The 18,363-nt window shown below is 34.3% G+C and overlaps 2 protein-coding genes and 2 pseudogenes across 4 annotated transcripts; 1 reads left to right on the top strand and 3 right to left on the bottom strand.

Moving 5' to 3' along the window:
* Positions 1 to 44: 44 nt before the first annotated feature.
* LOC109019040 lies at positions 45 to 1,231 on the bottom strand (annotated as a pseudogene).
* On the bottom strand, positions 1,124 to 2,742 carry LOC109019039 (UDP-glucosyltransferase 29-like). The gene has a single exon (XM_019001265.2). The coding sequence runs from the start codon at positions 2,654 to 2,656 to the stop codon at positions 1,280 to 1,282; it is 1,377 nt and encodes a 458-aa protein (XP_018856810.1). The 5' UTR covers positions 2,657 to 2,742; the 3' UTR covers positions 1,124 to 1,279.
* A 1,095-nt stretch (positions 2,743 to 3,837) lies between these two features.
* LOC109011156 lies at positions 3,838 to 18,156 on the top strand. Of its 3 annotated transcripts, XM_035690117.1 has the most exons (7): positions 3,838 to 4,306; positions 4,393 to 4,556; positions 13,039 to 13,124; positions 14,606 to 14,726; positions 14,853 to 15,286; positions 15,859 to 16,198; positions 16,862 to 18,156. In XM_035690117.1, the coding sequence occupies exons 4-7, from the start codon at positions 14,619 to 14,621 to the stop codon at positions 17,939 to 17,941; spliced, it is 1,962 nt and encodes a 653-aa protein (XP_035546010.1). In that variant the 5' UTR covers positions 3,838 to 4,306; positions 4,393 to 4,556; positions 13,039 to 13,124; positions 14,606 to 14,618; the 3' UTR covers positions 17,942 to 18,156. The 3 variants fall into 3 exon arrangements, with proteins under 3 accessions (XP_035546010.1, XP_018847780.1, XP_018847781.1); XM_018992235.2 differs by lacking the exons at positions 3,838 to 4,306; positions 4,393 to 4,556 and adding an exon at positions 12,766 to 12,900; XM_018992236.2 differs by lacking the exons at positions 3,838 to 4,306; positions 4,393 to 4,556 and adding an exon at positions 12,766 to 12,900 and having other exon boundaries at positions 14,592 to 14,726.
* On the bottom strand, positions 7,735 to 8,753 carry LOC109018083 (annotated as a pseudogene).
* Positions 18,157 to 18,363: the final 207 nt, after the last annotated feature.

The raw sequence follows: 18,363 nt of genomic DNA, 5'->3' as shown, positions 1-18,363 counted from the left end.
CCCAAATCCTTGCAAAATAAATTTCAGAGAATGCTTAAAAAAAATCTTCCGGGAAGTGAGTTGCACTAGACCTTAAACCCGCGGTAAATAGATTCTTCAGTACTGCGAGCACTTCTAGCCTTATGCAAATGTTGGATCGTAGAGTTTCCAGCTAGATCAGCCTTGTTTTTCTTCCTACAGAGTTGCACCAGCTCCTGCACAACTTCATCAATCTCTTCATCACCCTTATTTCTTATTTTCTCCTTTAATTCTTTTGCCTTTCGCCTCACACCCTCTCCAGATTTCTCCACAACCAACTCATGTCTGACCACTTTTGCCACCTGGCTCTCTTTCAAGCCTCCCATTCATATCTCTCTTGACTTCCACACCCACACCCACTTCCTCCACCAGCCTAGCATTGAATGGCTGATCAAGGTGCATGGGCATGGCTATAATTGGAACCCCAAGCTTCAAGCTCTCCAGCACAGAGCTCCATCCACAGTGACTAAAAAGCCACCAATGCTAGGATGCTCTAAAATCTTTGTTTGCGGTGCCCATCCCTCCACAACCATTCCTTCATCTCCAACCCTATCAAGAAAACCTTTTGGAAGTGCCATTTCAAGTGTAGTGTCTTTGGCACCTGCGGGGAATCTGACTACCCATATGAAAGGTGCCCTGCTAAGTTCAAGCCCAAAAGCTATTTCATCTATTTCCTCCTTGGACAGAAAATACTCACTGCCAAATGAAACAAACACAGCCGATGTTCGTTTTTGGTTATTCAACCATTCCATGATTCCCGTTAAGATGCCACTGTTGCATTAGTAGGTAAGAACACGACGGCCGGAATGTTTTGCGACAGAGCTAGAGATGATGCCCACTGCGGAAGAAAATCATAAACAAGCAAATCAGGGCTCGATTCTTTAGGATGGTGGAGAAGTTTGGGGAGGCCATGTCAAAGGCGTTCTTGAGGTTCACATGAGATGGGGTGGCAGGCAATTTGTTCTGTGGTAGTGTGGTTCAGGAAGCTCCGGCAACCACCCTTGAAATTACTGTTTCGACTTGCTGCGTATTCTAATATCTTATTTTTAGATGAGACGAGAGATTTTCTAAAAACAAACGAGGCCTAACAATTAAGAGATTATGAGGAAAATTAGGGACTGCTTTTTTATATCATACAAAAGCGTGTAAATTAAACATCAATATGCACCAATATTATCATGTAATACATTGGTGCACGAGTTTTTATTCTCATGATACTGATAGAGTATACACCAAGAACAGTAGTACTGGACCTAACTATTTACACATTTTTTATTCCATTTCCAGATAACTGGACCAGCTCCTGAGCAACTCCATCCATTTTCTCCTCTCCTTTCTTTCTGATTTTATCTCTCATTTCTCTTTCCTTCTTCCTTACATTCTCTCCAATATTCCCCATCACCACTTCTCTTATAGCTGTTGCAACCTCTTCTCTCTCAAGCTTCCCATCTCTGTCTCTCTTAATCTCCACACCTACACCAGCTTCCTCCACTACTTTAGCGTTCACTGGTTGATCAAGTTGCATGGGAATGGCAACAATTGGCACTCCAAAATCTATGCTTTCCATCACAGAACTCCATCCACAGTGACTAACAAAACCACCGATGCTAGGATGCATCAGTATCTTTGCTTGAGGTGCCCAACCTTCAACCACCATTCCTTTCTCTCCTACCCTTTGCAGAAACCCCTCTGGTAATGCCTCTTCGAGCTTAACTTTCTCTTCCTCGGGAAACCTGACTACCCATATGAAGTTCACGTTACTGAGCTCGAGACCATACGCTATCTCTTCCATTTCTTCCTTTGACAGAAAATACTCAGTTCCAAACGAAACAAACACTGTTGAAGATTGTTTTCTCTTGTCCAGCCACTCAAGGGTTTTGGCTTTCTCATGATCTGCACGGACGGGATTTTTAATGAGTGGACCAACTGGTACAATCTTCTTTTGCATTAAATGGGAGAGGAAATTTATGTACTTCCCCTCGAGTTCTTCGAAAGTCTTCATCATTACGAAACCAGAAGATCGCTCGAAACATTTAAGAGCTCGATCTTTGTCACTAATGTGGTGATGATGATCATCACAGCTCGGAGAATGATCTTCAGGCAAGTCGACGAATCTTGTTGTCATACACTCATCAAGATGAATCTCTGGGAAAGGAAATTCATCACCTGGTTTCTTCACAGCATGGAGCACAAAAGAAGTCATGGCCGCTCCGGTACTTAAGAAGTTGATAGCCGGGATATTCTGGGAGGCAGCTATTGCCGGGGCCCAAGGCTGAAGAAAATCATAGATAAGCAGATCAGGGCTGAGGGTCTTCAGGATGTTGGAGAAGCGAGTGCCAGCCATGTCAAATGCCCTTTTGAGGGTGGCATTGAGGTGGGGCGGGAGACCTTTGGTTGTGTGGTATTGAGGAGGAAGCTCCGGCAGGGATGGAAGATGGAGCTCAACGAGCTGTATCGAGCGAGAATACTTCCCAGATAGTTCTGGCTTGATGGAACTGAGGTTGACGGGCGTGGAACAGAAGTAAATGTGAAAGTTTCTCTTAACAAGCTTCTTGGAAAGCTCCAGGAATGGCGATGTGTGGCCATGAGCCAACCATGGCAGCATTACAACTCTGATTCTCTTTCCTGCAGTATCCATATCTGCTGCTGATCTCAACTCGATCTGTTTCTCTCTTTCTGATCTCTTGCTTTCAAGTTTCAGCTAGTTTGGTTGCACAGTTTGTGTTTGGTGCTTTGGTTTTGACGTAGTGGGCCGGGTTTTTATACTGAAGAGGAGTGTGTTGAGGTGGCAGATCAAGCAGATACGTGGCAGCTTGTGATGGAGGAACACGTGTCAGAGAATAAGAGGCTAGAAAGATGTCAGAGCGCGGAAGCAGGACAAGAAGACTCGTGTACTTTTTGACCACGTAATTGGAAAAAAACTATGATGGATTGTTTTCCACATGCATGCGTTTCCACTTGTTTTGACGTGAATGGACGACACGTTTACAAATACTCAAATACTATGGTCGGTATTCTGCCACGTTAGCACATTGATAGGAAGAGAAATTCTTAGTACTATACAACTATTTGTATTGTATTATAGTGTTAAAGTGTACCGACAGTGGTTTAGCTATTGCTAAGTTCAAAATTACTAAAAGTGTTAAGAGGCCGTTAATAAATATTGGACTATCCTGCGTAGGGTATAAACCGGTCGGTCTTGGAGAAATTGGTTCGGTCTGGACTGGATCGGACCAACCAAATGCACGGTCAATTTTGATCCAATAAGAAAATTTTGATCTTTGATACTGTCTTGGGGTGAAGATTTTTCGAACCGAACTGACCGAATAAAAAATAAAAATAAATAAAATATTATATATTATTTATATAATAATTATACAATTAACAATATAAAATTTTAAATATGTTATTAATACTTATTAATATTCTATAAATTAACAATATTTTATATATATCTTCATCTAACTTATCACTATTAACAATATAAAATTTTAAATATATTATTAATACTTCTTAATATTCTATGAATTAATTAATATATAATATCAATTAGTTAATTATATAGTAATTATATAAATTAATAATGTAATTTTCATTTAATTTATTATCATTGATCATATAAAATATTTTTTTATTAAATTTATTACATAATCCACATTAATAAATCACTTAATTTAATTTAGTATTTAAAAAAAAAAATCTGACCAATTGGACCGATCAGATCGATAACTATCGGTCCGGTCCGATCCGATCCCTATGGGGTGTTCGGTCCAGTCCAGACCGGACCGACCGGTTTAAACCCATTGATTCCTGCGTATGGCTATATTTTGTGACGAGGATGATAGATGCCCACCAACTTCTCCATAATTTGAGGTGGGACCTAGATCTTGAGGCAGCTGATATGAACCACGGGCCATTTTATCTTCCATTGACATTGAATTCTGTCCCAACATCCCATGTCCTTCTCTTCACCCATCCCAGAATTACCGTGATGATATCCATAAATATTTGTTGAATTCGAGCTATCATCACCGACCTTTGTGTAGTCAGACAACTCGTATCTCCGCCGCAACTCCTTAGGCAGTGCTCAATCCTGCGTATCCACTTTCAGTAGAACTTGTGGAACTCCATGATCTTCCATTGTTGCTGGAGCTTTACTATGATGGGACGGAGGTTTATAGGTGTAGAACAGAAATAGACGTGAAAGTTTCTCTTTGCGAGCTTCTTCGCAAGCTCTAGAAATGGCGAGATGTGGTCATGAGCTAGCCATGGAAGCATTAGGACACTGGTACGAGTATAGCTAGCATCCATGATTTCTGAATTTCTTTTTCTTGGGTAAACGGTTCCTGGTTTATTTTTGTGGATCACAAACAGATTATAATCGTGAAGAAGATGAGATCAGTGCTGGAAGAGTCGGAAGCGTTTGGAACTAGGAAGAGTTTGAGTAGAAACGTGGCCAAAGAGAAGGGACGTACTACAGAAGGAAAGGTGAGAACGTGGAAAGTGAACCCGATGTCTCCCTACGTGTCAGCACTAACGTAAGTACAACGCAAGTCATTTGACCGCTCAATGCATTTTTTTTTTTAAATAATTTTTAAATGTATTGAATCATTGATGTGTTTTTTATATTTTTTAAAAATATTTAAAAATGATAAAAAAATTGTGACTTAAAAAATTGAAGTAAAAAAAAAAAAAAAACACGACTTTTACGGTCACTTGCAGCTCTTGCTCGAATGACTTATCTCATATTCCCAAAAAATATTATTATTATTAGGAAAATACTTTTCCCACACAGAAGATGGTGGCCACCGATTGCATTTTTTCAATTTTTAAATTTTTATCTTTTTTACTTATTTGTTAAGTAATTATTTTAAAATGAATTTATATTTTTTATTTTTTTAAAAAAACATTTAATGAATTTAAAAAAAAAATGTTTGGAAAATAAAAAGACAAAATTGTTTTTGCGGTGGTTGGTGGACTCCCTCTCTGGGAATAGCACACCACCCTATTATTAAGTATAAATTTCTTTTTATTTTTTTATATTTTTTTAACATATTTAAGTATTTTTAAAAAATAAAAAAATATATACCAATATACTAATAATCACTTTTTTAATCAATAAATAAAAGAAAAAAATTAAAAAAAATTAAATATATGAATAGTCAAAATGAGAAAAAAAATAAGCCAGTTTAATAGCATTATTCTTTTGTAAAAAAATTTTGTAACTATAATACTATTCTTTTTTAATATTTTCCAGCAATGGTCAATATCTCTCACTTTTCTAAATTAGATGACACGAAATATTAATAATAATAAAAATAATAATGTTAGAAACATTTTTGAAGTGTGAAAATCTTACAAATTTTATTTAAAAAAGTGGAGTCCATTATAAAAAAAAAAAAAAATTAATTAATTTTTTATGTAAGTTCCAGATTTCTTATATATATTTTTTTAAAGAAAAGTGTGAAATTTTATATTCTAAGATTATATAAATAATTTTCTAACAAAAAAATAAAAATTAAGACTATATATTGGACCATTGAGGAAAAGGACTCTCTTGACTTTCTAAACATTAATTCAGCAGAAAATTCGTAAATTACTAGATTTAAGTGAGAGTTCAATATAAAAGCTTGTTACATTTATTACTGTAAAAGTAGAGTTTATTTTAAAGTTTTTAACAATGTTAAATGTTACCTAAAAAAATTATTAAATATTTATATATTATTTATTTTCCATCTAAATTTTCAAATTTTAAATTTGTAGAGGTATTGATCATCCAATGAATAATATACGGATCTTGTTCCGATGAATGATTGTCGTCTGGCACCCCTTATATATATATTTCTTGTAGAAAAGTAATAAAGATCATTAAGTTGTGTTTGGATATTAAATTGAGTTAAATTAAGTTGAATTTTTTATGAATAAGTGAGTTGAGATTATAGAATGAATTTTGTGGGTCTATCTAAGATTATGTTTGAATGTTAATATAAGTTTAGATATATTTATGAAAAATTAAAAAAGATTGTGAGTCTTATGTGTAAATAAGTATTGAATTGAAAAAAATTGTGAATCTCATATATAAAGAAATTATGAATTAAAATAAATTTAATAATTTAAAAATTAAATATTTAAATATTAAATTTAATTTAAAATTAAATTAAATTGAATTAATTTCAGTTCAATCTATCAACCAAACGGCACGTTCACCACCTTGGCACCTGACGTCCGAATATATGCAAAGTCAAACAATAACTCGTCCCTCAATACCAAAGTTCCTTCAAACTGATCAATAACATGGATGTCAAGGAAACTAAGATCAATGGCCAATATTGTGTATGAATGTCATATATTATATGCACAAATTAAATTAAGTTACATGAATATTACTGTCTCGGCTTTGCACAAAATAATATGAAAATCAGTGTGCTTACAATTTATTTAAAGTTACATGAATATTACTGTTTCGGCTTGCTGCATATTCTAGTTTTATCATTTTGTTGTTATCATTTTTAAGTCTCGTTTAGATTGAGAAATCATCTAAATTTATCTTATCTCATCATTATAATTTTTTTAAATTCTCACATAAAATATAATAAACAATTCAATTGTTTTAAATTTTAATTTTTTTTCAAATCTTAAAATAATAATAATATTAAAAAAAAAATATTTTAACACTATTTTATTTAACTTTTTTTTTTTATTTAAAAAATTATTTTTATTATAAAATAAATATAAGAGTAACGACCTGATCTTGAAATTGTGGACTACTGCACAATCAAAGTCCGTTGGAAGGTCACTTTTAATGCAACTTTGTGTTGGACTCTATTTGCACATGAGAAATACTCTAGTTATAAAATGATTATATAAAAATAATTTTATAAATTGATATAACTTGATGTGATTCGTTATATTATAAAGTTATATATTTTTATTATAAAATAGATATAACAGATAAAATAAAACTATATCAATTTATAAAATTATTTTTTTATAAATTTTTTAGTAGATGAAGCAGTTATCTTTACACATTGAGCGTGTAAAGTACTCATGATTGAACAGCCGTCCGATATCATTACCCTTTTAATGCTGAACACACCATACTCAATTCCATAAAATAAATAAATAAATAAATAAAATCCATTGGTTATCAAAAGCTGTCCTTTTCCGGCTCCAGTTTCTTTCAAGGAAAATGCTACGCACATTGCTCGGACGTCCCGCTCTCACTTCCCGCTAGACGTGGCATGCGTTGTACACCTTTAGAAATTAAAAAATAAAGCCTTCAAGCCTTCATTTCGTCTTCAAGCTTTGTCTTCAAGCCAGAGAAACCCATCTTCCAGCTTTCCATCCGCCAACCAAAGAGAAATCAATTCACATTGCATCTTCAAGCCAAGCCTCCATTTCGTCTTCAAGCTTTGTCTTAAAGCCAGAGAAACTCATTTGGTCTTCAAGCCTCCATCTACACACCAAAGAGAAACTAGTTCGCATTGCATCTTCAAGCCTTCCAAGAAACAGTTTGAGATTCGAGAAACCTTGAATCCATTCTGTAGAAACTGAAAATATATTTAGAAATTGAAAATGAAAATATGTTATGCATATATTGTTAGCAATATACTCTGCATCTTTATGGGTGAAAGAATTGTGAGAAAAGAATTTCCTACCAAGGCATTGCTTTCTTAGCGAGTTCCACAAAGTCAATTCATGCATGATGATATTAACTCTCTTCAGTAGCATTCAATTTAAAAGGAAAGCATTGAAGCTCATCAACCGGCCAAATAAAAATCAAAGTTAATCGACACTCACTGCAACAATTCCCTTCCACGCCTTTGAATTTCAGTGTTCCCAAAACTTACATCTGGCTCGAGACCATACACTATCTCTTCCATTTATTCCTTTGAGAGAAAATACTCAGTTCCAAACGAAACAAACACTGTTGAAGACTGTTTTCTCTTGTCCAGACACTCAAGGGTTTTGGATTTCTCATGATCACCACGGACGGGGTTTTGAACGAGTGGACCAACTGTTACAATCTTCTTTTGCATTAAATGGGAGAGGAAATTTATGTACTTCCCCTCGAGTTACTCGAAAGTCTTCATCATTACGAAACCAGAAGATCGCTCGAAACATTCAAGAGCCCGATCTTTGTCACTAGTGTGGTGATGATGATCATCACTCGGAGAATGATCTTCAGGCAAGTCGACGAATCTTGTTGTCATACACTCATCAAGATGAATCTCTGGAAAGGAAATTCATCACCTGGTTTCTTTATGGCATGGAGCACAAAAGAAGTCATGGCTGCTCCGGTACTTAAGAAGTTGATAGCCGGGATATTCTGGGAGGTAGCTATTGCCGGGGCCCAAGGCTGAAGAAAATCATAGATAAGCAGATCAGGGCTGAGGGTCTTCAGGATGTTGGAGAAGCGAGGGCCAGCCATGTCAAATGCCCTTTTGAGGGTGGCATTGAGGTGGGGCGGGAGGCCTTTGGTTGTGTGGTATTGAGGAGGAAGCTCCGGCAGGGATGGAAGATGGAGCTCAACGAGCTGTATCGAGCGAGAGTACTTCCCAGATAGTTCTGGCTTGATGGAACTGAGGTTGACCGACATGGAACATAAGTAAATGTGAAAGTTTCTGTTAGCAAGCTTCTTGGAAAGCTCCAGGAATGGCGATATGTGGCAGTGAGCCAACCATGGCAGCATCATAACTCTGATTCTCTTTCCTGCAATATCCATACCTGCTGCTCTCAACTCTGTTTCTCTCTTTCTGATCTCTTGCTTTCACGTTTCAGCTAGTTTGGTGCACGTAGGGGTATAAATTTAAACCAGAAAATCAAATCGGACCGGTTGGTCTAGAATCGGTTCCTATATTATAAAAACTGGCCGGAATCGTTCCGATTTCAGTTTCGTAGTTTTCGAAACTGGACCGGACCGAACCGGACTGATTTTAAAAAATATATATAAATTAATTTTATATATTATACAAAATATTTATATATATAAGTTTTATATATAATATATAATAATATATTAAATTTTTATATATAATATATAATTATATATCATATATGAAATAATTTCATCATATAAAATAATTTCATATTGTAATTTATAAATTATAATATAAAATGTTAATCTTAAATATGAATATTTGTAATTTGTTTGATCATATATTATTAATATAATTATATATAAGATAATATTATTATAATTTGTAAAATAAAAATTTAATCTTAAAAATGAAAATTTAATTGATGATATGCTTTAAACATAATATATATATATTAAGTTATTAATAATATTTTATCATAAGAAGTAACATTTTATTATATATTTTATGCATTTTAAAAAAATTGGATCGGACTGGATCGAAAATCGATAAAATTGAATGTACCGGTTTAAGAGAGTAATTGAGGCGTAATCGAGTTAAAAAAATAAAAAAATCAATATATATCAATTTAATTCTAAATTTTATCTAAAATCAGATCGGATCGAATAGATTACATCCCTAAATGTACGTACAATTTGTTTTTGGTGCTTTTGTTTTGACGTACGTAGTGGGCCGGGTTTTTACACTGAAGAGTAGTGTGTTGAGGTGGCAGATAAAGGAGATACGTGGCAGCTTTTGATGAAGGAACACGTGTCAGAGAATAAGAGGCTAGAAAGAGGATCACGTGGCAGGACAAGAAGACTCGTGTATTTTTTGACCACGTAATTGGAAGTAAACTACGATGGATCGTTTTCCTTGGACCCGAAGTTAATTACGTGTACGCTACGCCAGTTTAAGCCACTCTTCTACTATACATTCTGATTTCCACATGCATACGTTTCGACTTGTTTTGACGTGAATGGACGACACGTTTACAAATACTCAAATACCATGTGGTTTGCATTTAAAATTCATTTCAATTCATCCCATCTTATCATTATAACTTTATTAAATTTTCACATAAAATTTAATAAATAATTTAATTTTGATTCTATTATTTATAAATTATCTCAGTATACCTTAATTCATCTATGAATCCAAACTACTCTTTATACAAATATTATTTGTATTGTATTATAAAGTGTTATGGCCACACATCCCACCAAAATCAATGCTACGTACGTGATTTTATATAATGTATTAGATCTATGAAAAAAGATATTTACAGTCATAAATTATGCAGTCGTTGTGTAATTGTTTTTAAAAAAATGAATAAAATATGTGCCCACATAAAAATTAATTAATTTTTTAATAATAGATCCTATTTTTTTAAAGCGATTACGCGATGTTTGTGCACTTTACGGTTGTATGTAGAATTACTCTAGATCTATTTTATAATAAAAATAATTTTACAATCTAACATATCATATCAATACACATATCATATCTAACCTCTCTTTCATCACTTATTTTCACTAGTATAAATTTTGCTATTCATCATCACACATACTACACACCACACCACACATATTTTTTTATTTTTTTTATTTTTAGTTGTATTCTTGGTAAACTAATTGGGTTATTCTATTCATCATCTCTATACTACATATTTGTTAAGGAAAAAAATAATAAAAACTTTGTGTGCAATCATTTTTGTGTACTCTTTACACATTCTATTAATGTGATTCACTACATCATTTTTTCAATATAAAATAACTGATTTGGCCAATCACATCAGTGGAGTGCGCAATGAGTACGCAAAATTGAATGTATGTAGTAGAACTCGAAAAATAAAAAAGTAAAAAAAATCATATATAATGTGTGGTGTGTGGGATGATGAATATAATTTTTCATTAAGTATTTTCATCCGTTTCCCAATCATTTTAATTCCTTAATTCCTGATCTCCTGCTTTAAATCTTAATGGTTTACTTATGTACATCTGATTATGTTACTCGAATGATTAAAAACTATCTTTCTATATGGTGTGCATACAAAAAGGTAAACAAGAAGAAGAAGAAGAAGTATGCATGCAGTCCTACGAAAGACCAATTGAAAACATAAAATGTAACTTTTCATGCCATATATTTTCGAAATAATAATGATTTGTATAAGTTTTGTATATCTGTTTTGTAAAAAAGTATATCTCACTCTCACTTATTCTTTATAAGTGTAATCTACTTTTTTACAAATGACTTGCTCAAAACTTTAAAACTTTAAAATTTAGATTATCTCTAAGATTACTCTTTATTAAATTTTCCAGCAGCTATAGAAACATAATTATCTATTAAAGTTAGAGGAGTGATAGTTACAGTCATAAAAAGATTACACAAAAATAATCTCACAAACTGTATTGCTTCATGTGATCCATAAGATTTTTTTTATAATAAAAATAATTTGACAATCTGACAAACTACATCAATTTATAAGATTATTTTTGTGTAATCACTTTATCGTTAGAGTATTTCTCTTAAAGTCATACCTTCAGTTCTTTTAACCACTGTTTTCAATTTCTTATCGTACTGGCCGAGACTGCCAATATTTGCCATACTGGCCACTAGGCCAGTACAGGAAACGGTGGCCGGTACAGGTACCATATACGTTTTGTATCGGCCTAAATACCAGTAGTACCGGCCTCAATTTCGACCTGTACCGGTTTATATTTCGGCCTTCAATTTTTTTTTTTCATTTTTCCAAACTACAATTTTTTGATCCCTAATTCAGATTAGATTATTTATAATTTATATATATGTATTTATATATAATTTATTCATATATAGACTATTATTTTAAAAAATAATTTTTATATAATTTATTCATATATCGATTATTTCAAAACGGTACAAGAAACGATATCAATATCGAAATATTTTATTCTAATATCTTGATCGATACGACTTGCGGTACGATATTCAAAAGATTACTTTTAACACCCCATATTTGTCATGCAAGGAGTAGACTCACGATTTTACTTTTCTTGGAGAAAACTTGAAATTACGTTTTTTTTCCTTATTTTAATTCACATAAAGGGCAAGTCAACTTTAGTGGACTTTTGATGTACAGTGAAGAGTGAAATAGATCTCATCTAGAAGATAATATTTTGATTCCACCAAAACTTCACCTAATTAAGTACTTAATTATTATTATGTCTATACAATATATAGTATTAGATTTATTTTCTCTTTTGCATCCTTTTGTTGGTAAAGATAAAAAGAGGCCCACATCCGTTAAAGAAAAAAAAGATATTTGAAAAAAATATAAAAATAATTAATAAATCTTAGTAAATATATATATAATGTTATTTTTTATTTTAAATCTTATCATTTTTAATTTATAGATGATCATATTTTAAATGACTTCATAATTTAATCGTTTAAATAAAGAATATTTTAAATATGATATATTGATTGAAAATAATAAAATTCAGAATCAATATCATAACTTCTCGAATAATAAATGCAATTGTCAACTAAAGCAATTTCAGGGATTTTTTAAATTTTTGTCATTTCAGTAATAGAAATGTCGAGGTGAAATTAGTTTTGACCAACTAGAAAATAAAGATAAAAAAAAAATCACAAATTAAAGAAAGAGTAATATTAAATACAAGTCTCAAGTGGAAAAATTTTATATAAATTTTTTTATAAAAAATTGAATTTTACTAATAAAAAATAAATAAAAATTTATAGAAAATTAATCTATTTAAAATTTGAATAAATCATTTCTGTTAAAAGAAATTAGTAAAGATAAAAACAAAAGTTAGCAGAATAGAAGTACAGAAATCAAGGCAAAGCTTCCCTATTGGACCTAAAGAATCATTGCCTCTTGGCCCAGTTTTCTTCCAATGGTCGAGAAATGAACCTTCCTCTGTTCATTCCCAATGGACCAAACTCTCTCTCTCTCTCTCCTCTTTCTGCAAGTGAAAGTAAAAGTCCTCGCGGTTGTGGTTCATGGAGTTTTCCTTCTGAGGTAGGGCCAAACCTCCTCAAATTCTCACATTTCTCTGCTTTTTATGTGAATCACACATTTGGGTCCTGTTCAATTCATTATCTTTATGCTAGACAAGCGCTGCTTTTCAAAGTGATTTTGTGTCTTTATTTGTTGCAGAAGTAGATTTTGAAGTTGTGGTTTTTTGTTTGCGGGCTTATCTTTCTGCTAACGCTTAATTCTGACCAAGACCAGCAAGATCAGAGGTAATGAGCATCTGGGTATTTCCGTTTCTTTGATTTTGGTGCTTTTGCTTAGGGTTTTAATTGTTTGTGGTGATTTCGGATTATGGATTTTCTGCTGTATATACTTTTGTTTTGTAACTGTTACTTGTTGGGAGATTTGCATTAGGTTCTGTCGGATACCATTTTGTTTGATTTCCGAGAGAGTTCCGGAGAAGTTAAGAAATAGAATAATTGAACGTAACAATCAACCGGAATTTTTTTGTAGTTTAGTTGCTTATGAATCGTATATCCTTTAGAGTTTCTGGATTTATAGTTTAACTCACACCACGGTGCTTATTCAAAAAAACTCACACATTGACTGACTACTGAAGAAATGCAGGGAAACAAAACAATAAATTTTTTCTATCATATTTGTTTTAAAAAACTGGCTTGTAAATCAACTTATTCAACGCTACTAACTGGCTTGATTGAGTTGGAATTCTTCATTTGAAATTTAATTCCATTCTTGTACATCCGTCTTTTTTAGTTTTGGTTAATGTATCAGAAAATGTTTCCATTTAAATATTAACAATTTGGGGATTCAGCTTCTATCTCAGAAGTGAGGGTAAGTGAAATTTTCAATTAAGGTCTGGTATGAATTTCTCAGATCACGGTGCTACAATATTTAGCGATCTTCCTATCCGATTTTGCTTTAATTTATGGTTCTGGTGAAATAGGCTTTGCTTTAATTTTTTCCAACAACTGTGGTTCCAGTATCATGTCTCAATTTATGGTGAAATGAATTCCTATACACTCCCTGTAAGTGGTTTTTAGGGGGTATGTAAAAAAATATCAGTGATAAGTTTTGCAAACACCTTGTTAGATCGTCAAATAAAGTGGAAACTCTCCAACCATGGTCCTAGAATATAGAGGTTTTTCTTAGCTGGTAAAGTACGCTTTGCTTATTTTAATTTAACGAATGTGGTTCCAGCTCCATGTCTAGATTTATGGTGGAATCCGTATCCACTCCCCATAAGTGTAGTTCTTTTGTTAAATATAAGTAATTTATAAGTGTTTTGGTATTTTTTACCTATCAAAAAATCTTTTAACCTATCAAAAAGTTTTTTGGTATTTTCTTGTTAGTACAAAAATATCGTTTGGATTAAAAAAAAATTCATGCAATAGCAGTAAGAAAGACTGTTAAACTCCTTGGCAGACTGTTGGATAAAGTGAAATTTAGTTTGATTCGAAATTATTCAGAAATTAAAGAACTAAGATGAATTATGGTTTTGTTCAGTATCCTAGGTGACGTCAGGTTCTAGTGATTGATATGCATTTATAGATGTATAGGCGCACAATTCGTTGCTTGCTTACCCATTTTAAGCTGAAAGTAAATGGTAATTATGTAATTATGTGTACTTATAAAAAAAACTAGGTAATTATGTGGGAGTTTTATATTATGTAAATAGGTTTTGGGATTATTTTTTAGTCTTTTATTTGATTGGGCGGGCCTTGTTTATCAGGAAAAATTCTGGCATGGAGGACTCACCTGCAATGACTATTGAATTCCTTCGGGCAAGGTTACTGTCCGAAAGATCTGTCTCAAAAAGTGCAAGACAGAGAGCTGATGAGCTGGCAAAACGGGTATGGTTAAATGTATTTTTCTGAATTCTGTGGAGTTAACCTTTTCTAGTTGACTGAGTGAAGAAATCTCTCCCCTTCTTTCATCCTTTAGTAATTTTGAAGATGTTGGTTATGTATATTAATTAGGTAGCAGCATTGGAGGAACAGCTAAAGATTGTGTCTCTTCAAAGAAAGAGGGCTGAGAAGGCAACAGCAGATGTTCTTGCCATTTTGGAGAATCAAGGGATAAGTGATGTTTCGGAAGACTTTGATTTGTGCTCGGACGAAGAAACCCCACATGAATCCGAAGCGGGTCATAAATCTACAAAAGAAGATGAGAGCTCAATTAATTCAAAAGGCAGTAGAAATAAATCAGAAGAACTTTCAGGTTCTGACATTGATTCTTCTCCAGTACGCGGTAGAAGTTTGTCTTGGAAAGGCCGCAATGATTCACCACGTTCTCTTCAGAAGTACAAGGAATCTTCTCTTAAAAGAAGGAACCGTTTTAATTCCACGGGTTCTTCTTCCCCAAAACATTGTACTGGTAAATCATGCCGCCAGATAAGACACAGAGAGGCAAAGTTAGTTCATTTTCCTTGGTTCTTTTTTCTTGTTAAATCCCAATCAATGGTATGACATCCCTATTTTCTTCTTCCCCCATTGTATCAATCTGAGAAATACAATGGTGGAGTTGATTTTATTCTGGTTTTTCTATTATTTGAAAATGAGTTGATGGATTTATGAGCATGTACTTCTGCAAAAACTTGGATACAGCCCTAACAATGCCTCTATAACACTTGATTATCTCAACTTCATCAATCTCATAAAGTTTCTATTTGATATGCGCGGACTGTAATATATGACGAGGTCAACCATAGAGGAAAAAAGTAGGAAAGAAAAAAGGAGGTTATAACAATACTACCTTTTTCTGGTGAAAATGATGTTAATTAGAATTGAAGTATTTCTTGTCCAGTAGAAGATGGTTCTTTAGTTCACTAGTTTTTTTTTCTTCCATCTGGTGGTCAGATTCTGCTCCAACTTTCTTGGTTCATGTTAAGTATTGCGCAGATACACTATATTTTTCTTATTCTTATAAAGTTCTCAACACTTTTCTACCAGAATAAACTAATGGTTGTTTTTCTTTCTCTCCTAGATCTATTGTTGAGGAGTTCAAGACACAGCCTGTCAAGGTTGGTTCTGAAGAAAATGGAGCAGCCACCTCTTTGGAAGGTTTTCCAGTTTGCTCAAATAATGTGCTGAATGAAGGTTCTGAAATCCAGGAGAAAGTTTTACGAGATAGTCCATTTCCAGGTAGCTTAGAAAATCATAAAAAAGTAGGAAATAATGACTTTGATTATACTGAATATGGAAAAGACAAAGACATGGAAAAAGCCCTAGAAGATCAGGCACAACTTATTGGCCGGTATGAAGCAATGGAAAAGGCTCAAAGAGACTGGGAAGAGAAGTTCAGAGAAAATAATACCAGTCCACGGGTATGCCACACTACAGCCGTTTGAACCATTTAAATGATTCTGCTTTCAATTCATAAGTTACACATGCATACAGTGGGTCTTGAATAACAACCACACCCTTCATCTCATCTTTTCAGTGGAGGAAGTGCTTTTCTGTTAGAGCTATGGGGAGGTTTGCTTGAACTTGGTACCATGTCGCTAGCATTCAACCAAAAATATTTAGCCCTTAGAAAAACTAATTTTACTGCTGGTTGATTTTATGTGTCATCGTCCCTATTTTATATACGCATATGAGGTACTTACCTAAGCCATAATCCTGGACAAATAGGGCCATCAGTCTCCACTCTCCAGAAGCTAACTAATTTGTCTTAATAGATGCTACTTTTCCATTTGCATTATTTGGACCTCAGTGCATGGGTGTCCAAGTCTTTATCAGGCATTAGCTCCATAAGTTTTTCATTTTACCCCTGCCTCAAGATGAATAAGGTGCAAGCATCAGTCCCCTTGTGATCTGCTACTGTTTTGCTATATGCAAGCATTCATTTCTGATTTCTTTCTCCCAGTTTGACTCTAGTTTTTGTATATGAATCCAGTTTGTACGTGGTTAGTTCCTCAATTACCTTTTTTTTCCTGTTTATTGAAATCTTCTTCCACTGGATTCTAACTTCCTCATAAATTATTTAGGATTCATGTGATCCTGGGAATCACTCAGATGTCACTGAGGAAAGAGATGAGGTCAAGGGACAAGCTCCATACCCTGCCGAGACACTTACCTCCTATGCCCCAGAGGCAAAGTCAGAGGTTACAGAAGTTTGCTTCTCTAAAGAACTGTCCAACACTCAGCCCAATGGTGTTCTGCCACCTTCATGTGTTGATATCGGAGGTACACCAGCTCAGAATAGCAGTAGTAGTTTTGCTTCTGAAAGCGAGGCCCAAGAATTTGCATTCCCCATGGCTATGGGGACGCAAAATCAAGAGAGGCTCGAAACCTATAAACCTTCACATAGCTCCCATCATGTGCCACTTTCGAATGGATCCCCTGGAAGCCACTTAGCACATCTGTCTTCATCTGATTCTAAAGGAGATGCTTCAGTGAGCCGAAATGACCTCTATGCAATGGTGCCACATGAACCATCTGAGGGTTTGGGTAGTGTGCTGGAAGCTCTTAAACAAGCAAGGGCATCACTACAACAAAAAATTACCCGAGTGCCTTCAGTTGAGAGCACGTCTGTTCGTAAAGCTGTTGGACTTTCTGTCCGTGCCACGAGCACAGGGGACTGGATGGAGAATCCTGTTGGATGTGCTGGGCTCTTTAGGGTGCCAACAGATTTTTCACTTGAAACCAGTAGGCAAGTTAACTTCCTTGGTTCAGGCTCTAGTACTGCCAACTATTACCCCGATAAGGGAGCTGCAGTAACTGCAGGTGGTCGATTTATCCCCCGTCTCTACTTGGAGAATGGATCTGGTTTCTCTACCTCTGATCGGTATCTCACCAGCCAATATGCAGAGAACTTGTCGACAGTTTCCACTGAGAGGCCTCAGTTTGATCCTAACCTGGATAGGATTCAATCATCTTCCAGCAGATACAGCAATGTTTCCCATCCTACCCATCCTTCCTACCCAACCTATCGATCATCTGAATTGCAACCATGGATGCCTTCTAATGAAGGATTTCCGCAAACCTTTCCTAGTAGGGCAGCTGGGATTCCTCCCACTGATAAGTTGTTTCATGACGATCATATTAGACCGAATATGCATAGATAGTAGGACGAAGATTGAAGTTCTGTTATGTTATTAAGATTACAACTTCACCAAGAAGATTATACCATACAGGTTTTGTAGTGTAATATGGTGTTGTAATGATGTGCCTTAATATCTGTACTCCCTTTGGTTTTGTGAGTAGAATTGAGTCACGGTTTGTAAAGCGGTGGGACCATCCATTTTCTTGTTTGTCTTTCAAATATCTTTTCATTTTCCTCCTAGATTTCTCCTGCTCAGAAATTTTTTATTTAGGTTTATCACAAACAACTGAAAAACTACATGGACTTGAGCATATATAAAATCATCCTCTTGCTGAGTTGGCTTTCGAAGGACTAATTAACCTCCATGTATATGATGATATGAAGTCAAATATTGTTAGTTCCATAGCCGTGCCAGTGATGATCTTGTTCAGTCAAATGCTGAAG

This window comes from Juglans regia, chromosome 5 (assembly GCF_001411555.2).
Source record: "Juglans regia cultivar Chandler chromosome 5, Walnut 2.0, whole genome shotgun sequence".
Lineage (NCBI taxonomy): Eukaryota > Viridiplantae > Streptophyta > Magnoliopsida > Fagales > Juglandaceae > Juglans > Juglans regia.
Note: the sequence above shows the minus strand (reverse complement) of the source record. Positions and strands in the feature narration are given on the sequence as shown.